This window comes from Symphalangus syndactylus, chromosome 20 (assembly GCF_028878055.3).
Source record: "Symphalangus syndactylus isolate Jambi chromosome 20, NHGRI_mSymSyn1-v2.1_pri, whole genome shotgun sequence".
Lineage (NCBI taxonomy): Eukaryota > Metazoa > Chordata > Mammalia > Primates > Hylobatidae > Symphalangus > Symphalangus syndactylus.
Window position 1 is genome coordinate 20193726 of NC_072442.2, and position 26819 is coordinate 20220544.

General features: G+C 38.1%; 1 protein-coding gene across 8 annotated transcripts in view; it reads right to left on the reverse strand.

The window, feature by feature from the left end:
- MYO1D (myosin ID) overlaps positions 1-26819 on the reverse strand; it is a 378547-nt gene that overhangs the window by 193254 nt on the left and 158474 nt on the right. For all 8 annotated transcript variants that reach the window (XM_055258294.2, XM_063628497.1, XM_063628498.1 and 5 more), the window contains exon 16: positions 21790-21997. In XM_055258294.2, coding sequence (XP_055114269.1) covers positions 21790-21997 — 208 coding nt within the window. The remainder of the gene's footprint in view (positions 1-21789; positions 21998-26819) is intronic.

Below are 26819 nucleotides of genomic sequence, written 5' to 3' on the forward strand. Positions count from 1 at the left end.
GAACACTCTTCATTTTGTTAAAATATCATCATTATTAACGGCTGCATAGTTTTCCTTTTTTTTTTTTTTTTTTTTGAGATAGAGTCTCGCTCTGTTGCCCAGGCTGGAGAGCAGTGGTGCGATCTCAGTTCACTGCAACCTCTGCCTCCTGGGTTCAAGCGATTCTCCAGCCTCAGCCTCCCGAGTAGCTGGGATTACATGTGCCCACCACCACACCCAGATAATTTTTAATTTTTGTATTTTTAGTAGAGATGGGGTTTCACCGTGTTGGTCAGGCTGGCCTTGAACTCCTGACCTCAGGTTATCCACCCGCCACAGTCTCCCAAAGTGTTGGGACTATAGGCATAAGCTACCGCGCCTGGCCCATAGTTTTCTATTGTATAGATACATCGTAATTTATATAACTGTTTTCCTGATATAGTTTTTACTTATATATAGGTTATGTGTGAGTGTCTGTTACATACATAGAATGTGTAAAAATCAAGTTGGGGTATTTGGGGTATCCGTTCCCTTGAGTGTTTATCTTTTTTTTTTTTTTGAGATGGAGTCTTGCTCTGTCACCCAGGCTGGAGTGCAGTGGCACGATCTTGGCTCACTGCACCTCCCGGGTTCAAGCAATTCTCCTGCCTCTGCCTCCCAAGTAGCTGGGACTACAGGCACACGCCGCCACACCAGCTAATTTTTTGTATTTTAGTAGAGATGCGGTTTCACTGTGTTGCCCAGGCTGGTTGTGAACTCCTGAGCTCAGGCAATTTGCCCGACCCGGCCTCCTAAAGTACTGGGATTACAGGCGTGAGCCATGGTGCCCGACTGAGTGTTTATCATTTTTATGTGTGGGCATCTGACATGGTTTGGATGTCTATCTCCTTCAAATCTCAGGTTGAAATGTAATCCCCAATGTTGGAGGTGGGGCCTGGTAGGAGGGACTGGATCATGGAGCAGATCCCTCATGAATGGCTTAGTGCCATCTCCTTTGTGATGAGTGAACTCTTGCCCTGTTAGTTCATCAGATGTCTCCCTCTCTTGCTCCTGCTCTTGCCATGTGATGCCTGCTCCCCCTCTGCCTTCTCCAATGATTGGAAGCTCTTTTATGGCTTCACCAGGAGCAGATGCCTGCACCATGCTTCCTATACAGCCTGCAGAACCATCAGCCAATTAAACCTCTTTTCCTTATAAATTACCCAGCCTCAGGTATCTTTTTACAGCAACTCAAGAAGGGACTAACACAATATCCTTTAAAGTCCTCTTTTCTAGTGACTTTGACATATACATTATATTATTGCTAAGTATAGTCGCTCTAGTGGGCTCTCAAACTTTAGTATTTACTTCTCCTCATGCTTGTAACCTCAGCACTTTGGGAGGCTGAGGTGGGAGCATCACTAGAGCCCAGGAGTTCAACAACAGCCTGGGCAAGATAGTCAGAACTCATCTCTCAAAAAAAAATTTAGCCAGATGTTGTGGCACCTGGCTGTAGACCCAGCTACCAGGGAAACCAACACAGGAGGACTGCTTGAGCCCAGGAGTTCAAGGCTGCAACCTATTAGGATCACACCACTGTACTCCAGCCTGGGTGACAGAGCAAGACACTGTCTCAAAAAAAAAAAAAAAAGAACTTATTTCTTCTATCTTACTGTAAGTTTGTAACCATAGCCAATCGCTCTTCATCTCCACTAACTTCTTAACATTTAAGATTCTTCATTATTTTCCACTGTCATGAGAAATGTTGCAAAGCAAATTCTTTTTTTTTTTTTTTGAGATAGAGTCTCACTCTGTCACCCAGGCTGGAGCGCAGTGGCTTGATCTTGGCTCACTGCAACCTCTGCCTCCTGGGTTCAAGCGATTCTCCTGCCTCAGCCTCCTGAGTTGCTGGGATTACAGGTGCCTGCCACTATGCCCAGTTAATTTTTGTATTTTAGTTGACACAGGGTTTCACCATGTTGACCAGGCTGGTCCCAAACTCCTGACCTCAGGTGATCCGCCCACGTTGGTCTCCCAAAGTCTGGGATTACAGGTGTGAGCCACCATGCCTGGCCACAGAAAAATTTCTTATAACTAAAGTTTTACATATATTCTTAAGATTTTCCTTAGTATTAATTTCTAGAGGTGTAATTGCTGGATTAGAGACAAATATAATTTTTAGATTTTTTGGAAACACATTGCCAAACTACCCCTCCAGAAAGTTCTCACCAATTTACTCTTATACCAGTAGTGTACATCCTCAGCAACACTGTGTATGATATTTTGAAAAATCCTGAGTATTTGATAGGTGAAAATATGGTCGCTGGCCATTTTTTTCTTCTGTGGTCTGAGTGTCCATATTTTTGTTCAGTTTTCTAGTGAGGTATTTATCTCATTTCTTAGGAGGGACCTTTTGTATATTAAAGGTATTCATAATCTGCAGTTGCTGAAATTTTTAAAAATATAGCTTAAGACTGCTATACAGCTCCTCATTAATAGAAACTGAATGCTCTAAATATACACATTTTCCAGAATATGTTGAATATTTCATAAACTTTCTGTTTTAGGTTAGCAAAACTTGATAGTCCAACCAGAATGTGTTTAAATGTGTCATGACAAAGAATATGAGCAATTTTTGATACACTTAGATCTCTCGGTAGTAGTTATAAACATTTGCTATAGCAAGAAGAGAATAAAATAAACCTCAATACTGTAGGCTTCACACTTAAACCACATACATGCCATTATGTACCTAACTTGGTAAACAGGATATATTTTGTCATCCATAAAGTTTCTTAGCTCAATGAAATATGTGGCAAAATTACATACTTTAGAAAAGCTGTTTCTTTTCATAAAAGTCTGTTCAAAAAATCTTTTTTAGGGTGATATTTTACATTAAATGTCAGCATGGTGACTAAGCAGTGAATGGCTATTACAATAAAGCGTTTTCCTCATCGCCTTTAATATTTGTTACCTAATTATTTTTAAAAGGATTAGAGGGAACCTACAAAAAAAGGTACACAGACAACTAAATTACCAAAGAATAAAAGGACAGCGGGGCAACAGGGGCAGGGTTGTAGGAAGGAAAGGGAGTCAGTTCCACTCAAACTCCCAAACTGAGGATGGTTCCTGGACTTACGTATAAATCTGAGCCCTGAGCTTCCTGGCATCTACAGCAAACAGGAAACTTAATGAGTTGCAAGGATTTCATGATTTAATAGGCATTCTTTAATAAGGTTGATAATTAAATACTCCCTCCACCAAAATATGCTTTTTATTTTTAAACAAATGTTTTATTGTTGGCAAGGAAGAAAAAAATAATTGCTCAGCGGTAATTCAGTGGGATTTTACTTGGCTTGGCTGTGTGCATCTTCAGCTACCTCTATAATACAGTCTCTTCCTCCAGACAGGCTTGATTGTATACATCTTATCTATAAGACCTTTGAGGTTGGGATAGCAATTCTCATTAAATTGTTCAGAAGTTTTGTAATTTAATGTAAGCATCTATTCACGAAATCACTTCCCCTTCATTAATTAATTCCTTACAAAGAGTCGAATCTCTTGAGCTTGTAGCAATTAAAAAAGAAAAGTGAAATGAAAATTTAGCCGTTTTGTTTCCTTCCTTTTTTTCCTACCACCACCTATAGGGGCCAGAAAGTGTTGCCATGGAGACAACAGCTGTTGGGTTATGAGTGACAAGTCTCAAGAGAGAAGTGTCTTGGAAAGGGAACACCTCAAGTTAAAAAAAAAAGTGGTGAGACAGAAACCAATGCAAGCTGTTTTACTAAACATAGGGGGGGCTCAATTGAAAGGTGTATTTTAGCTAGCAAAGAATAAAAGCGGTAGTTCCCCTCTTTTTTCACCTAACATAGGAAATGTTTTCCTTGCAAAGGCGAACAGATTTCTTTTAAGTAAACCTCAAGCATATGTACATCTCTTGGCATAATTATATTTTAAAATTGAGATTCACACCGATGCGCCAAATTGGTTGCCTTAGTAATGAGATATCACCCAGGCAACAGATTTGCTGCTCTTTCAGGAGAGCAAATCATCTGCTTCCGACTTACAGCAGAGTGGGCTGGGGATGGGGTGGCAATGGTTTCTTATTGGCAGTGTCTGAGAGGAGATAAATAAGAAACAAATTATTTTTGACATGTCACCATTATTTTCCAAATATGCTTTTATCGTTTTATTCACCAAGTAGGTGGGAAGAGAAAAAAGGAGAGTGGGGCCGGGTGGGGTCAGGAATGTACTGTTGCTTCAATGTTAAATTTTTGCTGAAGCATTTTTATTGTTCTAAAAGGGCTTTACATTTGCCAATATGTTAAATCCTAAATGGACCAGTTATAGGCTTATATTATAAATCAACCGAATTTTTTTCACCATAGTAAGTGCAGTGACTTGTACATAGTAATGCTGTTCTAACAGCGCTGCTTAGTAACATATGTAGGGGTAAGTCTTCAATGTTTCAACATTCACTAAATGTCTTATGGAAAATTAACACTTCTTAGTTTCTTCATTACGGACACCTTTTTCCTATACCTATTTTCATTTCCATGATTCACCAACAAATGTTCAAAACACTTTTATTTCCTCGCCGGAGGAATCTGGCACCTGGTTTTTCTTCTACACTCTGAGCTCATCCTGACCAACTTTAACGTGCTGGTTATTAATAAACCAATGGCCTACTACTTGCCAGACTAGGTGGGCACTTTTCAGCCGTTATGGTGTTGGACGTATCTACTATGTCTGATGCTGTTGACTGTTTCTTCTTATTTAAAATTTGCTACTTCCTTTGTTTCTCTGACTCATATATCCAACTGCTTGCTGGTCATCTCTACTTGAATGTCTCATAGGCACCTCAAACACATCATGCCCCACACTATTACCATCTTCCAGATATGCCCCTGCTTCTGTACCTTCTACCTCTATCTCAGTTGTCAATGATACCAGCTATCCAAGACTGTATGGTGGAAGCCTGGGAATCATTGATTCCTGCCTTTCATCAATCTCCTGTCCAATAACTATCATAGTCTGCTAATTATTTCATGGTCTCCTAAATATTTCTCACATTTTTCTGCATCTTAACTACCACTGCTGCAATTTAAGTTCTCATCAGCTTTCCTCTAGATCAGTGGTCTTGAACCTTTTTGGCATCAGGGACCAGTTTTGTGGAAGAAAGTTTTTCCATGCACCTGGGTGGTGGGGGGGTGGGGGTGGTTTCAGGATGAAACTGTTCTACCTCAGATCATCAGGCACTAGTTAGATTCTCATAAAGAGCGCACAGCCTAGATCCCTTGCATGTGCAGTTCACCGTAGGCTTCATGTTCCTATGAGAATCCAATGAGCCACTGATCTTACAGGAGGCGGAGCTCAGGTGGTAATGTTCGCTCACTTGCCGCCCACCTGCTGCTGTGCGGCCTGGTTCCTAATAGGCCACAGTCCAGTACCAGTCTGCCGCCTGGGGATTGGGGACCCCTGCCTTAGATTACAGCAACAGGCTCTTAATTGGCCATCCTTCCTTGTCTTATTGACTTCTAATGTTTCCTTGACACAGATCTATTTAACACTCACAAACTGACCACACCACTTCTCTCTTAAACTTCCAGTAGGATTTCCACTGAGTAGGGCAAGAAGGTAGAAGAATAGATAACTTGATATCCCTACTGCTACAACGATGTAACAAACACCCCTATGCACAGCTGAGCTTGTAAGAAAGTAACGGTCATATACAGGGATCAAAATTTAATTGGCCAAAATTAAAAAATCTGCCAATGTGAATTGTTGATAAGGATGTAGAAGAATAAAAGCTTTCATACATTTCTTGGTGAGCATAAACTGGTACAATTATTTTGGAAAGCAACTGGGCAAACTTTAGTGAACCTAAAAATGTGCAGACTCTACAACCTAGCATTTGCAATCTGGGGTATATACCCAAGAGTAGCAGTTCTCAAAGTGTGGTCAGGGAACCCTGAGCACTGCTGAGACCCTTTGCTTTTAAGGGATCTTCAAGATAAAAACTAATTTTCTAAGAATACCAGCAGGTTATTTGCCTTTTAAATTATCACCCTCTCAGCCTATGATAGAATTTTCCAGAGACTGTATCACATGTGATGACACCATCACTCTGATAGCTAATGGAATGTGTGCTTGCATATTGTTGCATTTTGTAGAGTTTTCTAAGGTAAGCTCTTTGGAATTCTCAAAATTTGAGAACGGCAGCCCCACGGAGACCTATTCACTTGCAGACAAGAGAATATGTACAAAAATGTTCACTGTGGCATTTCATAGAATGACAAAAAAATTGAAAAACTGACTATTATTAGGAAATTAAACTGTGACTTTTAAATAGTAAAATAACATAAGCAAAAGTAAATAAGCCATTAGTACACTTATGGACCTATAAAAATTTTAAAAACATTATTCTGAGTGGAAAAAAAAAAACAAGTTGCAGAAGACTATGCACAGTATAATGTGGAAACAGAACATTATACACTATGACAAAAAAAAGTATAACCAAATTAGAGGCTGCCAAGCTCAACCAGTAGTTAGTAATGAGGAACCTTGACAGAATGGGAGTTTGTTGATCCAGGTGCTTTGAGAAGACAAGTCCTGAGCTAGCTCTTTACATCTTGTTAGATAAATAAGGAAAGGGTTAGTAAATATTTATATACCTTTTATAAAATTCAAGTTATTCCAATTCTGTCCTTCTATGTGGCACTGCTGCCACGTGTGTTTGCTTGCTAGTTACCCATTTGGCTGTTTGCTATGCAGGGCAAGCACCTTCCTGTAATATGGAAAGGCTGTTTTAGTAATTCCAAAGACCAAGACTAGTCTATGTTTGTTACAGAAAACAATATTTGTTTGAACATTTTTGTAAAAACTTTGCATTCTACATTTGTCAAAGGGAAGTCCATTTTACCCACTAGCTTTAGTGACAGTTAACCCACTATAACGTCAAGTTCCAGCTCTAATTAACTCAATCTGTATAAATGGTTTATGAAATACAGATTAAGATCTGTCCTCCCTGTTAATGCGTTTTCAAGTAAGATGTGAATCTAACAGAGTTAATTAAGATTTTGGCAACTTCTTCCAGAAAGTGTCCTCTCCCCAGCTCAGGTAGGTGCCTCTTCTCTGAGCCCACCTGGCAGTCACTGCCTACCCTAGGGCCTCATAATTACTCCATTTCACTGGTTTGGGTACACACATCTCCCCCCGGCTGGGTTGTCAGCTTCTGGATGGAGCTTTGTCTTGTTCATTTTCATGTTTCCATTCAGTAATGAATGAACAAATCCACATTTATTACTCATTTTAAAATGCATGTGAGCACCTTTTCCTGCATAGCCACATGTCACAGTGTTGTAAATGCTACCCATTTCTTCTCACAGCATACTGGAAAAATACGGAGTTAATGGTCACCATTCAATCAAAGGTACGCTTTTGTTTCTTTCAACACTCAGTCAAGATCAAGCAGCATATTTTTGACCATAAATATTCCCCATCAATAAAGCAATGAATGGACTAGCATTGGGGGCAACCTCTTTCATTGCACAGTAGCATACCCCAGCTTCATGTTTCAGCTGATGCTTTCTTGGTCGCTTTGTAAATGCACCTTTCCCAACCTACCCATAGCTCAAAAGTTACTTTTTCCAAAACAAACAAAAATCTCCTCTCCTGGAGCATGTATTTTCAGTAAAAAAAAAAAAAGTCATCGATCGCTTTTTGTTACTATACATATGTCAAGAGCTGATTCATACTTCAACATCAGGGTTTTTTTTCCAATTGTATTACTGTATCTTAGTCCACATACTTGACAGTGAATAACTCAGAAGATAATACCAGTTTACCAAGGCTATTTAATAAAGCGATTTTGCAAATTGCATTCTGCTTTCTTTGTGAGCATGATGCACATCACCTTTGAGGACATCCTCTGAACACATCACCTTTGTGACTAGTTTTTCAAACTTTTCAATAGTGTGAGTCATAGCTGTTTCTTGAATGATGTCACTATGGTACTAAAGTGTACAGCAGTCAAAAGAGTGTGTGTGGGAAGCAGGCCTCTTAGGTTCAAATCCCAGCTCTGGTGTTTACCGTGTTTGACCTCTGTCAAGGTCCTTAACCACTCAGTGGCTTTCGCTCCCTTATCTATTAAATGGAAGTAATAATGAACACTCATTCACAAGGTTCTTGTAATGACTTGGTTAAATAACCAGAATAGTAAAGTGTCCAGAATAGTGCCTATCACTCAGGAAATACTAGCTACCATATCAGTAGGTTGTGTGTTTTCTTTCTTTTCTCTTTTCTTTTCCCTCCCTCCCTCCCTTCCCCCCTCCCCCTCCCTCTTCCCTTCCCTCCTTCCTTCCTTTCTTTTTTGTTTAAGGACAAAAGCAATCAATTTTATATGAAAAATAATTATTTTGCTTTTAATCTTAGAAATAAAACACTTGATTGGCTTTACAAAGAAGCCAGAGTGCTTTGTTTAGAAATCATATGAAAGCTCCCATCGCTTAATGTCTCTACCTGACAGTTTCCTAACAAATAAAACATTAGGCAAATGAATGACAAAACCAATAAAATCCAATTTTCAGATAATGATTCTATTCACACTTTTTCTTTTGGCTGGTTTACAAAATTATTATACTCACTGAAAATGATTACACTATATTAACCTTTGAGTCTACTTATAATTAACAGTTATATTATTCTCGGTTTCAGAATTTACTATTTTCATTATATGTTTATGCTTTAATGAGCCACTTTTAATCCTTCACAAGATCTTTCTTTTGATAAGGGAACTAAAGCCATAATATAATCCAATAATAAAAAATGCAAAATGCAAATTTAACAAATAAATGTAAGAACATATAAATAATATCAAATTGTTAATTAAGACAAACTAACCATGCCAGTCCTTGCCATACATAAGCCACATTTATTTTATTTTAATTTTAATTGTTTTTCAAGACGAGTCTTGCTCTGTTGCCCAGGTTGGAGTGCAGTGGTACCATCTTGGCTCATTGCAACCTCCGCCACTGGGGTTCAAGCAATTCTCCTGCCTCAGCCTCCCGAATAGCTGGGATTACAGGTGTGTGTCATCACGCCCGGCTAATTTTTGTATTTTTAGTAGAGACGGGGTTTCACCATGTTGGCCAGGCTGGTCTCGAACTCCTGACCTCGTGATCCGCCTGCCTCAGCCTCCAAATAAGCGCTGGGATTACAGGCATGAGCCACCATGCCCGGCCCATAAGCCACCTTTAAAACATTCAATTTTTAAAGATGAAATGATATGGCACTGGAAATCATAATTAATATTACATATCAAGTTTCTGAAATATATGGGAACAAAACTCCCAAATGACAGAGATAACTGTCAGACTGCCAGGAACCACTCACTGCCTTAGGTGTTGACGCTGCCCTTTGATAAAGATGAGTGTGCTCCTTTCTCAATGCTGTCTCAGCTCTGGGGGTGGCTACGCCTATCCCTAACCAACTGTGAAAGATAGTTTCCAGTCAACTGGGAAGAATGAACAGAAACTAGGAATTATTAATTTTATATGGTATGATAACAGTATGAAGTCCTTATCTATAAAGTCCTTATCTGTAGATTGGTATTTAAGGGTGACAAAAGATATCTGGGATGTTCTTTAAAAACTTCAACCAAACCAAAACAAACATACATAAAAGCATGAGGTGGGAATTAGATAAAATAAGAATGACAAAATATTGTTAATTGTTGAATCTGGGTGATGGAAACACAGAGATTCATTAAACTGTTCTTCCTATTTTTGTGAATATTTGCAATTTTCCATAATAAAAATATTAAAAAAGAACATATACCTTATTTCACATTATACTCGCAAAAAATCAATGTACACCAGGCTCTAAAGTAAACCTCAATAAATTCCAGAAAGTAGAAATGGAACATATAACATTCTGTGATCATAAAGCAGTGAAACTAAAAAATTAGGAACAAAATTAGAAAATGAAAGAAAACATACACACAAAACATGTATCACCTGGAAATGATTTAAAAAAAATTTTTAAACAACTTTCAGGGAAAGAGAAAACGTAAACATAAAAAATAATTAAATAATAATATATCAGGTCCTACAGATAAGCAGTCTCCAACTTTTTGGCACTAAGGACCAGTTTCATGGAAGACAGTTTTTCTATGGACTGGGAGGTGGTAGGGGATGGTTTCGGGATGAAACTGTTCCACCAGATCGTCAGGCATCAGATTCTCACAAGGAGTGTACAACCTAGACTCCCTGCATGGGCATTTCACACACAACAGGGTTCCTGCTCCTATGAGAATCTAACGCCGTTGCTGATCTGACAGGACGCAGAGCTTGCTTGCCCTCTGCTTATCTCCTGCTGTGGGGCCCAGTTCCTAACAGGCCACAGACCAGTACCAGTCCGTGGCACAAGGGCTGGGGACCCCTGCTACAGATACAGCAGAAGCAGATCCACAACAAATTTCACAGTTCATTACTAATAAATGTGAAAGAAAAAACTGAATGAAGTGTTCAATTCCAGAAGTTGGAGAAAGATAAACTGATTGCCTCTGCTCTTTATATTCCAAAAAGGGGAGGAATTGATGAAGTTAAAGAAAAAAATTAACAAATTAGAAATCAGAAAATGGGCTGGGCACAGTGGCTCACATCTGTAATCCCAGCACTTTGGGAGGACAAAGCGGGTGGATCACTTGAGGTCAGGAGTTTGAGACTAGCCTGGCCAACATGGTGAAATCCTGTCTCTACTAAAAATACAAAAATTAGCCAGGTATGGTGGTGTGCACCTGTAATCCCAGCTACTTGGGAGGCTGAAGCAGAAGAATCGCTTGAACCCAGGAGGTAGAGGTTGCAGTGAGCTGAGATCACGCCATTGCACTCCAGCTTAGATGACAGAGTGAGACTCCATCTCAAAAAAAAAAAAAAAAGAAAAGAAAAATAAAATAGTAGAATAAATAAATCAGAGGTGATTTTCTGAGGAAAAAATAATACAATACATCAACTAAAGTTGATAAAGAAAAAAGATAATAAGCATAAATTAAATTCACAAAATAAGAAATGATAAGAGGGAATGACTACAGATTCAAGGGAAATGAGAAGAAAATATAAGAGACTACTTTGTTCAATTCTGTTCAATTACATTAGAGAATCTGAATGATTTTCTAGGAAAATATAAATTACCAAAATTAGTCCCACAAAATAAAAACAGATCAATTATCACAAAGAACTAGAGTAAGCTATTGAAGAGTTATGCTCCAACAAATACCCCCTTCCAGATGGCTTCACAAGGGAGTTTAACCTCAACAGATTAACTCCAAGGCTATTTAGACTGTTCCAAAATACAGACAAAAAAGGAAAAGTGTCCATTTTATCTTGTTAGGCAAACATCATATTGCTATCAAATTGGTTAGAATTCTCTGTATTGATAATTCAAGAGAAAAAAATGACATGAGCATCTTGATATCTGTTGAAAAGTAATTTGATATAATTCATCTATTCTTGATTTTTAAGGTACTCTTTTTAAAATTTATTTCATTTTTTTTTAGAGACAGGGTCACACTCTGTCACCTAAGCTGAAGTTCGGTGGCGCAATCATGTCTTACTATAGCCTGGAACTCCTGGGCTCAAGTGATCTTCCCGCCTCAGGCTTCTGAGTAGCTGGGACTACAGGTGTGCTCCACTATGCTCAGTTAATATTTTATTTTTATTTTTGTAGAGATGGGGTTTCGCTATGTTGCCCAGGCTTGTCTCAAACTCCTGGCCTCAAGTAATAGTCCAGCTTTGGCTTCCCAAAGTGCTAGGATTACAGGCGTGAACCCCCATGCCCTGCCAAAGTACAGTACTCTTAACACAACTGGAATAGATGACTACCTTAGCATGTCTGCATGTTCAAATGTATCTATGTCAACCAGTATCAATCAAAAGTAGAAACCACTAGAAACGTTTCCATTAAGTGCAGGAATATTTCAAGGCTAACATCATTGCTTAAGGAAAGCTCACAAGGAGGCTACACAGCAGCCTGGCTCCTCCCCATAACATGACTGCCAGTTCGAGGACAGTGGCCCAGGAGAAGTACAGCTAATCCTGATATAAGAACAGAAAAAAACTTTCGCATGAACCAGCACAAAAATGATGCTGAGTTTTACATTTTTCTGTTATTTCCTTTCCCACTATTATACTTGTGTGCATATATGTACATGGTGTGGCTGTTATTTGTATATACATTATGCATGCACTGATTTATCGATAAAATCACATAGCCTTATTTTTGAATAATATTTTCATAATATTAGTTTGCTAGGGGAATGTCAAATGTTTATTATTTTGAATTAAGAAAAGATCCCTAACTACCCTATAATGCCACCTTGAATTCCACATAAAATTAGAAACAATCATATAATTTTAGCCTATATCTTGAATATTTTATTTCACTAGTTTGAGGCTTTTTTTCCCTGTTCTTGGCTTTATCTTTTTCATATCTTTTTCTCTTTCATGCCTTTCTGCAGACTTTCTTCTCCACTCATTCCTTTGTCCTTCCTTGCCCCCCAATGCTATTCTGCTTTTGGAATTGCATCAATTTTGCAATGATTTAATAATCAAATTACTATCATCCTCTAGGAATCTACCAGATAAGCAAAAATAAATTCTGGGGACTGAATGCATCTGAATATTTACAGCAAGTATTTCTATTATTTCCTATAAAGACATGTCTGTAGTTTCACACAACTACAATGGAAGACCGCCAACTGACTTCAAATTCAAGCTTCACTGTGGACCCCAGAGTTCACTGTATCATGGATGCTACAAGCTGCGAGCCACAGTTAGGCCTGAAATAAAAACTGGAAAACTCATAGCATGGAACATGGAGCAGGTAAGGGGTAGCATAATTTAAATTTCCAAAGAGTTGACAGTTCTTGCTGCTGTAGAATTCATAAGCTGTAACTGTGATGCTAAGTTGCCTACAAATTGCTCAGAGGAAAATGATTAGAGTCTTAAGACATTACCATTTTGAGAAATAATTTATATGTTTAGTAGCCTTCAGTAAGTGACAGAGGAAAGGCCTTGCCCCCTTAACTACACTGGAAGAGCTGATTCTATTCCTAGAGCTACAATCAAAGCTATGCAATCTGAAATGGTTCAACTATGTGACACAGTGAGCAATTAAGATCTCTGTCTATAATTAATTATAGATGCCCTTTTAAAAAGGCCAAATCCCCCAAATAAAAACAATTCACAAAGGCACCTATTTGTGTTACAGGTGGGTCAAGAAATCTATTCTTTCAATTTATCTACCTGTCCAAATTTGTTGTTAATGGATACAAAAGACAAACTTTCTCAATTCTTTTCTATCTCCCTTTGAGAATCCATTCTTAACATAACTTTATATATAAATTTTGATCCCTTTTGCTTTTTTTTTTTTTTTTTTTTTTTTTTTTTTTAAGATAGGGTCTTGCTATGTTGCCAAGGATGGTATTGAACTCCTGGGCTAAAGTGATCCTCCTGCCTTAGCCTCCTGGGTTGGTGAGATTACAGGTGCATGCTACCATGCCTGGCTATTGACAATTTTGATCTTGCCCTATGATTCCCTAGAATGAGAACATAAATATAAACTATATATCTACCAAAAAAGTTAAAACTACAATCTTCTTTCAGGATTTCCCCAGCCATGCAACAAGTAAGTGTCCTATTTTCTGGGAATTAATGAATATGACACATAGAAGATGAATGATCAATCCCAAACCAGAAAGGCCCAGGTTGAAGAAGAAAAAAAGCTAAAATAACAAAATCTGTGTGGACAGATTTATCTCATAATACGCTAAATCACTGTATACTTCAACTCAGCTCCATCCGCGTGTTTGCTGCTGAAATGAAAACATACTTTACTGATTTCTTAGCATCTCCTTTCTTAAAGCTGTAATTTTGAAAACTTACATAGTTTCTTCAGTGCCTTGTAGAAATACCATCTTAGTGATTTCTCATTCAAATGTGATATAAGGAACACACACACAAACTCAAATGTAGAGGGTATGTGGGTAAGTGAATCAAATGTGCATTATGAAAGGTAGAGAAGAATGACCTTTATAAAAATCTCACTGGCTATATTGATTCATTTCTTTTAATGGGTATAGTATAACTGGGGCTTTTTATAAGACATTTTTCAATATTCAGACAAAACATTCAGGTTTTGAGTCATTCACAAAGAGTGTTTTAAAAAACGAAAATAACCAGTGCATCAGTGAGACAAACTCCTTCTCACATTAGTTGGTGGGAGCATAAATTGGTACAATCCTTCTAGGGGCCATTTGAAAATGGGTATAGAAAACCTTAACAGTGTACATCTTTTAAAACAACAATTTCGTGTCTGAGAATTTATTACAACAAAATAATCAAGGATATTTAGAAATAGTCAATGGTAGTAGTAGCAGCACTAGTAGGAATAACAGCAGCTAATATTCACTGAATTGTTAGTATTTGTCAAGCACTGCTCTAGGTAAACGGGGATGTGCACCGCAATGAGACCCGTGAGAGTGAAGAATTGGAAATGACTAAATGCCCGGTAATAGTAGACTGAGGAAATGCAGATTGAGGAATCCTATGAAGGACTAAGTCAGCTATTACAAATATGCAATAAATGTGTAGAAAGTAAAGATATAACAAAAAAGTATTACACAACAGTGATATAACAATTTAAATTTGCGTTGAATATAAAATAACATATTTTAAATAATATAAAATTATATTTTTTCATTTTTCGACATGAACTTGTATTGCTATAACTTATCCACTATAAAATCAATAAAACAGTCTTTGCAATCTAGATGGTTATTTCTTTAAAAAAAGAGATCTTTCTACTCATTTCACAAATTCCTTACAATATCAAGTACACGACTGAGTACAGTTGACCCTTAAACAGCACAGGTTTGAACTGTGTGGGTCCACTCATACACAGATTTTTTTTTTCACCCCAATGCAGATAGAAAATACAATATTCACAGGATGCGAAACCTGTGTATACAGAGGGCTGACCGTATACTAAGAGGAACAATATGCACTAAACAGATTATCTGTAATTCTTTTTTTTTTTTTTTTTTTTTTTGAGATGGAGTCTCACTCTGTAGCCCAGGCTGGAGTGCAGTGGCGCGATCTCAGCTCACTGCAAGCTTCGCCTCCCAGGTTCATGCCATTCTCCTGTCTCAGCCTCCCGAGTAGCTGGGACTACAGGCGTCCACCACCACGCCCGGCTAATTTTTTGTACTTTTTTTTAGTAGAGGTGGGGTTTCACCGTGTTAGCCAGGATGGTCTAGAACTCCTGACCTCGTGATCCCCCTGCCTTGGCCTCCCAAAGTGCTGGGATTACAGGCATGAGCCACCACACCCGGCCGATTATCTGTAATTCTTGATACTGAGTAGTTAATGGTTTAGATGATGATAGTGGAAGATTATACATTTTTTTATGCATCGGAAAGTAACACAGTTTGTATCTCTCTAAGAACGATAAATTTTGGAGGTTCTGGTTTTAGTTAATGATATGGTTTGGCTGCGTCCCCACCCAAATCTCATCTTGAATTGTAGCTCCCATAATTCCCACATGTTGTGGGAGAGACCCAGTGGGAGGTAATTGAGTCATGGGGGCAGTTTCCCCCATACTGTTCTCATGGTAGTGAATAAGTCTCATGAGATCTGATGGTTTTATAAGAGAAAATCTGTTTCACTTGGCTCTCATCTCTCTCTTTGCTGGCCACCATGTTAAGACACGCCTTTCACCTTCTGCCATGATTGTGAGGCCTCCCAAGTCATGTGGAACTGTGAGTCGATTAAACCTCTTTCCTTCATAAATTACCCAGTCTTGGGTATGTCTTTATTAGCAGCACGAGAACAGACTAATACAGTCAACATTCTTGACTGTCCCTTCTACAACTTCCCAATAAATCTCTAATTTTTTTTGAGACGGAGTCTCACTCTGTCATCCAGGCTGGAGTGCAGTGGCACAATCTCAGGTCACTGCAACTTCTGCCTCCAGATTCCAGCAATTCTCGTTCTTCAGCCTCCTGAGTAGCTGGGATTATAGGTGCACGCTACCACACCAGGTATATTTTTGTATTTTTAGTAGAGATGGGGTTTTGCCATAGTTGGCCAGGCTGGTTTTGAACTCCTGGCCTCAAGTGATCTGCCCGCCTCAGCCTCCCAAAGTGCTGGGATTATAGGCATGAGCCACCGCACCTGGCCTAAATCTCTATTATGGCACAGAAAAGGTATGAAAATACACTTAAAGCCAGGTTCTCAGATATTAAAATCTATTATGCTGTACTATAACAAAAACAGCATGGTACTGCCATAGGAATTGACTGTAGAATAAAATGGTGAGCCCTGAAATACATTCATGAATGTATGGAAGATTAACACTGAACAAAGGTGGAATTTCAATTTAGTGGAAAAAAGAGAATTGTTTAAATAAACAAAATTAAAACAGCTAGTTATTCACCTGGAACAAAATCATGTACAAAAATAAATTCCAGATCTATACTTTTTTTTTTTTTTTTTTTAAGATGGAGTCTCACTCTGTCGCCCAGGCTGGAGTGCAGTGGCATGATCTCAGCTCACTGCAAGCTCCGCCTCCTGGTTCATGCCATTCTCCTGTCTCAGCCTCCTGAGTAGCTGGGACTACAGGTGCACACCACCATACCTGGCTAATTTTTTGTATTTTTAGTAGAGACAGGGTTTCACCATGTTAGCCAGGGTGGTCCTGATCTCCTGACCTTGTGATCCACCCGCCTTGGCCTCCCAAAGTGCTGGGATTACAGGCGTGAGCCACCACGCCCGGCCCCCCAGATCTATAAATTTTTTTTGAAGAAACCCAGATGCTATGAAGAAAAATAAGACAAATTTCATTATATTGAGAGTGAAAATTTTCACATGGAAGAGTTTACGATTAACAGAGTCAAATGACAACTCTAACAAAAATAACTGTAATACATAATATTAATGCATATTATATACAGATAGCTCCCACAAATTCATAGGAAAAGGATGAACAACCCAATACAAAAATGGGCCAAGAATATGAATAAGTAACAAGAGAGGCAATCCAAAAAGCCAATAAGCACACACTCAAGGGTAGTCATGGAAATTAAAAAATGTAGAAACAAGGTATCATTTCTTATTGCTCTGAAGTGAAAAAATTAAAAAGCCTGGGAAAAGCCACTGTGGTCAAAAATTTAGAGAAGAGTTCACTTGCATTGTGGGTTGAAATATGATTTCTTAAGATTAAAACCATATATACTCTTCAACTTAACAATCTCACTCCTGGGAATTCAGTGCACAGAAACGAAGGCACCAGTATGGAAGGCTACAAGTATAAAGATGTCTATTAAAGTTTAGGGAAGACTATGGGGGTCCCCACAAAAGAGTTTACATAGAAGGCCTGAGACTACTATGCTTACAGTGGTCTGTCTTTTGGTCCTTGGCTGGTGTCTGGCAACTTGCTGGTCAACAGCTCCCTACGTTGATACAAAACTTTCCCTAAGTAATAAGATTGGTTTACTGTGTTTAAACTATGTTTACACAAATAATGTAGATTGTGCTGAATATCTGATTTCCCTTCTGAGAATCTGGAATTTTGGTATATGATAGGCAGAAGGTGCCTAAATGACCAGTTCCTGGTAAAAACTTTGAGTACCGAGTCTCTAAGGAGCTCCCCTGGTAGACAACACTTGGCATGTATTGACACAGCTCATTGCTGGAGGAATTGAGTGCATCTGGTGCCACTCTACTGGGAGAAGACTCTTGGAAGCCTGCTCCTGGTTTCCTCTGGATCTCACTCCTTGTGCATTTTCCCTTTGCTGATTTTGCTTTGATCCTCTCGCTGTAATAAATTCTACTCATCAGTACAACACTATGCTGAGTCCTGTGAATCCTTCCAGTGAATCATCAAAACAGGATAGTCTTGAGGACTCTCGACATAGGGGGTGAGAAGAAATGTGGGTAGAGAGGACAAACGTGGGGAAAAAGATAGTACAAATTATTGCAGAAAAAGAGAAAGTTGATCATAGAAATACACTCATATGAACTATGATATTGTTTATATTAGATATGTTTGTCTACATGCACAGAAAGATATCAAAAAGGATGGCCACCACAATGTTAATGATGTTACTTCTGGATGGTGGGGTTTTAGGTGACTTTTTCACATTTTCCGTTATATTTTTTGTGCGTTTTAAATTTGTTCTTACAATGAGCATAATTTATTTATATTATCAGTACAGCTATTTTTTATTTTAAAAGGAAATAAAAATCAATTGTTGGAGATTCTTGTTTAAAATAACAGTTCCTGATACTGTCTCTCCTAACTTCCCATTAAATTTCTGTAAGGATACAGAAAAAGTAAAAACACACATCACATGTTTAGGTGACTGATGACCCATTCTGAAAAGCCCAGAGAAAATTCCTCTAATTTTACGGCCTGTGGAGTTGATCTAAAAAAACATAATCAGTAGGTCACACATAAGATACCCTGGAATGGTCTTCTTGAGCATAGGGAAGGAGACCCTTATATTCCCTACTCCACTGCCTTATGGTGAAGAAATGTGAGATCTGTCTCACAGAGGAGACTGGACAGCTTTCCCTTCACTGCATATGTGATAATTTTTGAAGCCACTGTCCCTTCTTTTTTAGAATCTCTTTCCTAGACAGAGACTAATTTCTTACCAGAAAAAAAGCAGAGTTAGGGACTGGTAATGGCACCGTGCATTTCTAGAAGCACAGTGCTGTCAGAGAGAATAGGAAAGGAAGAAGCCTAGTGGCTGCAGCCCTAGTAGCACACCTGGAATTTTATCTTTTTATGTATGAGCTGGGCCCATCTTTGGCTAGCAGAGCTGCCACAGACTGAAGTCTGTGGGACACTGACAATTGTGAAGGAAGTAAACAAACTATCGCCGTAGATTTAAAAAGAGGAATCTACCAGGCGCCATGTAGACAGAAAGTGAGTTCCAGGGTAGAGTGATTATGTAGTTTATCCATACTGGAACACTTTGAGAGTAAAAGGGGTACTATTAACAGTCACAACAGGCAATTGCCATAAACCAGGACTGTCCTAAGCAAACTGAGAGGTATGGTCACCCTGGTTCAGAGTCTAACTCAGAGCTTGAATCAATCTCTTGAATAGGTAGAAAGAAAAAAAGGCATAGTAACAGATCTGCGGGCGGGGGAATCTACCAAAAAACCCCTAAAACAAGCCTACAGGTAAGTACTTAAGATCCAAGGGTAAGGACTCCAGGACTTGAAGACAGAGAAGAACAGATACTTGAAAATAATTTACTATGGCAGAAAACAGAGATCCAACAGAAAAATTTACAAGCATTCTTGAGAAATAGAACTGAATGAAAGCAACATTAAAAAAAACAATTAATAGAAGGAAAATGTTTTAGGATGAAACAGAATTTAGTATTCTAGTCCAAATGTTTTCCTGAGTTCTAGGCAAAATAAATAAAAAGAAACCAACACTTAGAAACATCTTGGCAACTGGAAGAAAAAACTCATTATTTATACATGATATAATTATTTACCTAGGAAAGCCAACAGAATCAACAAATATAAATCAAGAAAGTTTCGTTCTAGATTTAGATAAAGCAACATAAGTCAATATTATTTCTCTGTACTAACACTGCCATGTAGGAAATATAATAAAAAAAATCACACCAGCAACAAAAATAATAAAGTACCTAGGAATTAACCATGAATTCATAGCGCCTAAGTCTAAAGTTCAATAAAGATGATTTAAGTAAACCTATATTACACTCTTAATAAGATGATTTAATATTGTAGAAATGTTAATCATTTCAAATTAATCTACATTCAGTTCAATCCTAATAAAAATTATTGAATTTAATAAACTTATGCACATTAAAATGTATACTGCAGAATAAAGGTCTATGTATAGGTTAATCAACCTTAATAAAGAAGTAGAAAATATAAACTAACCCTCGAATACACTAATATATATAATAAAAGCTATGTTGCATTAGTGCAAAAATAGGCAAATAGAAAAATGGAACAGAATAGAGCACACAGAGACAAGATGTGTGTGTGTGTGTAAGTGTGAATAAAACTATTCCCTATCTACACACAGGAACTTAATATATAATAAAAGTGGCACTGCAAATCAATGGGAAAAGGACACATTGCTTAGTAGATGATATTGAGAAAACTTTCTCACCATATGGAGAAAAATAAAACTAGTTTCCTATGTAAAACCATGTATGAAGGTGGATTATAAATGAATTAAAGACCTAAATGTGAAAGGTAAAACCATACAGTTCATAGAAGAAAATACAGAATATCTTTGTGACTGAAAGACATGAAAAGCCTTCTGAAAGAAAATTCCAAATCACTAACTGTAAGGCAAAATATTGAAGAATTTGATTATGTCAAAATTAAGAATTCAGTCCACAAAGCATCTTATGGATAAAGTTCATTAGAACGCTTACAGAATAGGAGAACACATAACGACTAAAGTAAATAAGAGGTTAATGTTTGGAATATTGAAGGCATTTCTGCTAACCAACAAGAAAGTACCAGCTCGAGTAGAAAAACAGACAAAGAATATGAATAGACAGTTTACAGGAAAACACAGCAAGCAAAGAAGCATTTAATGAGATAATCAAACTGAAAGGTAATCAGAGAAAGACAAAGTAAAACAACAATGAGATATCATTCTATCTATTAATCTGACAAAATTTAGGTAGCTGGAAGATACTGGTAGGGATATGGCACACAGTAACCCTCATATACAGCTGTTGGCGGTGCAAACTGGCTCATGCAAGACAACCTGGCACTATTTATACCAATTAGGTATACACATGCCCTATGACCCAGCAACTTTTCTCCTAGGTATATATCCCAAGGACATCCTCACAGAGGTACATGATTTTTCATATAGCTCTACAATTTTTTGCATTATTTCAGTTCATATGGAAGATATGGGAAAGGGTATGGGGGATAAAAAGAAATACATGAATGAGTGAATGAAATGAGAAGGGGCCTTGCACAGATCAATGATGACAGGTACAGCACCATCAACTAACGAGCATTGAGTCAGCACTGAGGTCAAGTGGTGGTGAGTGGGTAATGATAGGTGAAGGAGGCAATTTCAAACATGTTGGCAACATTTTTTACTTACAAGATTTAAAAGTCCTTTACGCAGCCGGGCGTGGTAGCTCACGCCTGTAATCCCAGCGCTTTGGGAGGCTGAGGTGGGCAGATCACGAGGTCATGAGTTTGAGACCAGCCTGACCAACATGGTGAAACCCCATCTCTACTAAAAATACAAAAATTAGCCAGGTGTGGTGGTGTGTGCCTGTAATCCCAGCTACTCGGGAGGCTGAGGCAGGAGAATCACTTGAACCCTGGAGGTGGAGGTGGCAGTAAGCCAAGATTGCGCCACTGCACTCCAGCCTAGGCGACAGAGTGAGACTCCGTCTCGGGGGAAAAAAAAAAAAGTCCTTTACGCATTTAAGCTGAAGGAAAAAACACAGTTAACAGTAAAGGACAGAAAGACTGGTTCAGACATCTCTCCAACTTTAAAAACAAACTATCTTCAGAGTTTTGAAGATAAAATAATTTTGAACTTGGGCAAAAATAATTTTGAACTTGGGTAACCAAGTAAGTTTTCCATGTGTGAAGGCAACAGAAAACATTTTAAGATATGCATAGACACAAAACAACACACCTTCCAGTAATATTTCTTGAATTAAAGAAAATATGCAACAAATTTTTAAGAACTTAAAAGCAAAATCTTATCCTTATATATAAAATATAAAATTACCTTTTGTAGAAAGAGGACAATCCTTATGAGCATCTGGGCACGGAGTTCTTCCAAGGTAAACAATGTTCGGGGTGTTCGAATGAAAATTTTGGTCTTCCCATAAGCTACATCATCCTGAAAACCACACCGTTCAATCAGTTTCTTGACAGCCTCTTTGTCTGAAGGAAGGTCATGGTTGGGCCAGGTGAATTCAGAGATCATCTTATACCTGGATGAAAAAAAGAAACAGGGTTAAGGGAGAAAACCATATGGTCATCTCAATAGAAAACTATTCAATAAAATGCAAGACACCTCATAGAAAACCAAATCTTAGCAAACTATCAATAGAATTTCATTAGCCTCATAAGGTATGCAAAAAAAGGCTTCAGTAAAATAAAACACTTTAAGATAACAACTCTTACTAAACTAGGTATAGAAGGGACTTCCTCAAGCTCGTAAAGTCTATTTGCCAAAATCCTACGGCAAATATTGTTCATAAAGGAGTAACCTTAGAAACATTCTTTTTACAAACAGATGCAAGAGAAGGGTGGCTCTGTCATGGGTCCTGCTCGGCATTGCTCTGGAGGTCTAGTTGACATAGTGAGACCAAGACATAATTGGTAAATGACTGAGGGAAAAACAAAATGGATACTACTTATGTATAATGTAACTTTCCTCAAAGGAAATCAAGCAGATCTCTAGATAAAAAAACTATTATAACTAAAAGAAAATTAAGCAGTGTTGCTGCACATAAGAGCAACACACAAAAATTAATTGCATTTCTGCATACGAGCAGTCAACAGCTCCTTGCCATGTGGGCCTCTCATAAGGCAGCCCACCACACAGCAGCTTGCTTCATGAGCATGAGTGTGAACAAGACAGAAGTCACAGAGTCACAGTCTTTTGTGGTCTAATCTCAAAGTGACATCCTATCACTTTTGCCATATTCTACTTTGTCAGAAGCAAATCACTAGGTCTAGCCTACACTCACAGGAAGGGGATTACACAGGGCATGGCTACCAGGAGGTAGAGGGCATCTTAGAAGGCTGTCTATCACAGAGCTTTTTCCACCATGCAAAGTTGTTTAACACATGTAGTCAAATTTAGTTTTTTTTCTTATATTACATCTAAATTTTTAGTCATTGTATGAAAGGCTTTCTTCACTTGGGTTACAGAGTAATGCATTTATGTTTTCTTCTAGTACTTGTATGTTTTCATTTTTCACATTTAGATTTCTGATCATTTAGAGGGTTTTTTGGTATATGGTGTGAGGTATGGATCTAATTTTATCTTTTAACAAATGGCTGTCTAGCTGTTCCAACACTATTAAAAAGTCCATCTTTCCCCTCTGTGATTAACATGCTGCCTTTATCATATGTGCTTCAGTTTATTTCTGGACTTTCTAGTCTGTTTCATTGCTGTGTCTGTCCATCTGTGCATAACTACCACATGGTTTTAATTATAGAGGATACAAGTATATTTTAATGTTTTTCCTAATTCTTTTCTAAAGGTCTTTCTAGTTATTCTGGCACACATATTTTTCCACATGAACTTCAGAATCAAGTTTTATAGTTCCAGGCAAAAAAACCAGAATTCAGTGAATAAACAGTTTTTAAAGACCCAAAGCACCCTTGATAGTTTTATTGAGTTGGAACATTAAATACATTATTATTACTATTATCATTTTGACACAGAGTCTCGCTCTATCTATGAGTGCAGTGGTGCGATCTCAGCTCACTGCAACCCCCACCTCCCGGTCCATGCCATTCTCCTGCCTCAGCCTCCTGAGTAGTTGGGATTACAGGCAACTACCATGCCCAGCTAATTTTTGTGTTAACAGTAGAGATGGGGTTTTACCATGTTGGCCAGGCTGGTCTTGAATTCCTGACCTCAAGTGATCTGCCCACCTTGGCCTCTCAAAATGTTGGGATTATAGGCAAGAGCCACTGCACTCAGTGAATCCATTAATTTTTATATGGTGTTGAGTTGTCCTATCCAAGAACAAGAGATGTTTTCCCACTTGATCTAGTCTGCTTTGTGCCTTACATGAATCTTTAAAGTTTTCTCATAGGTCTTTTCTTTTTTTTTAAAATAATTATTTTATTTTTTAAGTTCTGAGGTACATGTGTAGGATGTGCAGGTTTGTTACACAGGCAAATGTGTGCCATGGTGGTTTGCTATACAAATCAGCCCATTACCTAGGTATTAAGCCCAGCATCCATTAGCTATTCTTCTTGATGATCTCCACTCTCCCACCCCCACCCCAACAGGCCCCAGTGTGTGTTATTCACCCCCATATGTCCACATGTTCTCATTGTTCAGCTCCCACTTATAAGTGAGAACATGGGCGGTTTGGTTTTCTGTTCCTGTGTTAGTTTGCTGAGGATAGTGGCTTCCAGCTCCATCCATGTCCCTGCAAAGGGCATTACCTCTTTACTTTTTATGGCTGCATAGTATTCCATGGTGTGTATGTACCACATTTTCTTTATCTAGTCTATCATTGATGGGCATTTGGGTTGATTCCATGTCTTTGCTATTGTGAATAGTGCTGCAATGAACAGACCTGTGCATGTATCCACAAAAACAAGCAATGGGGAAAGGATTCCCTATTTAATAAATGATGCTGGGAGAACTGGCTAGCCATATGCAGAAAATTGAAATTGGATCCCTTCCTTACACCTTACACAAAAACTAACTCAAGGTGGATTAAAGACTTAAATGTAAAACCCAAAACTATAAAAACCCTAGAAGAAAATCTAGGCAATACCATTCAGGATACAGGCATGGGCAAAGACTTCATGATGAAATCACCAAATGCAATTGCAAAAAAAGCAAAAATGACAATTAAACTAAAGAGCTTCTGTACAACAAATGAAATTATCATCAGAGCGAACAGACAACTTACAGAATGGGAGAAAAGTTTTGCAATCTATCCATCTGACAAAGGACTAATATCTAGAATCTAAAAGGAAATTAAGCAAATGTACAAGAAAAAAAAATCAAACAACCCCATTAAAAAGTGGGCAAAGGATATAAACAGACACTTCTCAAAAAAAGACATACATGCAGCCAACATATGAAAAATAGCTCAACATCACTGATCATTAGAGAAATGCAAATCAAAACCACAATGAGATACCATCTCATGCCAGTCAGAATGGCAATTAGTAAAAAGTCAAGAAACAACAAATGCTGGCAAGGTTGCAGAGAAATAGGAACACTTTTATACTATTGGTGGCAATGTAAGTTAGTTCAACCATTGTGGAAGACAGTGTGGCGATTCCTGAAAGATTTCGAACCGGAAATACCATTTGACCCAGCAATCCCCTTACTGGGTATATACCCAAAGGAATATAAATCATTCATAGGGCTTTTCATATTTCTTGTTAAGATAGTAGATATATAGGCAGCATCTGTTAATTACTCCCTAATTACAGTTAATTACTTCCTTCTTCTTGACGTATCTCTTTTCTTAGATTCCATGACAGCATGCTCTCCTTCTGCCTCTCTGGATATATCTTGTCAATCTGATTTTCTGGCTACTCTGGCTACTACTACACCCCCAAATGCAGGCGTGTCCCAAGGCTAAGATCTGGACTTCTCTCTATGTATTCTCTCCCCACATTACCTCATCTAGTCCACTTACTTTTAATAAAACATTCCAAATATAAAAACAAAAATACATACATTTTATAAGTATATAAAATATAAACATATATTTTCAATTTGTGTGTTATCCCTAGTCTAGCCCTCAGTTATGAGCTTCAGATTTATATATCCAATGTCTATACAGGTCTTGAAGGCATCTTAATTACTCCTTCAGTCTTTCCTACCTCAATCTACCCAGTTACTAAAGCCAGGATCCTGAGAATATTTTTATTCTTTCCCTGCTCTATCATGATTTCTAATCCATCATCAAGTTCTATTGACTCTACCTCCAAAATATATTTAAAATTTAACAGTTCTCCTCATCTTTATTGCTTCAATTCAAAGGCAAGCCACCTTCTAGTTTACAACAGACTCCTAAATTGTTTTCCATTTCCTTTCCAATCCATTCTGCATACATCAGTCAGAGTAGTTCTCTAAAAAGCTTGAAATCATTTTTGTCTTTGGCTGCTTTCCTTCCTCACTATCCATCAATCATATTGACTTCTTTGGGGTTCTGTAATGCGGTTGCCTGCTTCCTGCTTCAGAGTCTTTGCACATGCTGTTCCCACTGCCCGGAATGTATTTTATCTAGTCCTTGAAAGTCTGGCTCCTTCTCATCCTTTAGTCTTTTCTTGATCTTTGTATATCAACAAACCCCCTACCCCCAATATTCTCTCTAAGGCAACTAGTTTTATTTATTCTTTTCTCACATGATTCATCACAACTTGTAATCATACTGATTTGTGGGTTTATCTGCTTAATGTCAGTCTCCCTCCCTAGTCTGTGGCTATTATGAAGGCAGGGACTTTGTTTTGTTCCCCACTATATACCATGTGCCCATCATGTTGCCTGCCATACTATGAGGCAATAGATATTTGCAGAATGAATGAAAGGAAATCATTTAAAGCCTACTCACTTGCTAGATGGGGGCAGAGATCAAAGCCAAACGAAAAAGTTTTAATATAAAGACAGAGGTAACACCAAACAATGTCACATGAAAAAAAGTGAAATCAGAAACCTCTCAAATTCGTTACACCAAACTATAGTAGGGGTCTACATCTGGGTCATCATATGGGTAGTGCTGGTGTGTTTGTTTCAGGCACGCTGCAGAAACTGGATTGCTATCCCACAGCCCCACTGCTCAGCTCCCTTGGCAGGCGAGAGGCACTCTGCCTTCCTTCATGCCGGCAAAGTGCATGACCCTGGTTCTCTGGCAAACCAGCAATCTGAACTTGCTAATTAAAAAGTTGAACTCATCTGCTTTCTGACAATAAGTTTTACCTCCCTAAAGGACTTTAGTAGCTTTTAAGGTTATCAGCATGTTTTAAATCCTTCTCTCTTTTCTCAGTAAAATAAATGAAAATGAAGAAAAGTCACAAGCAAAAATTCAGGTTCAAACCTAA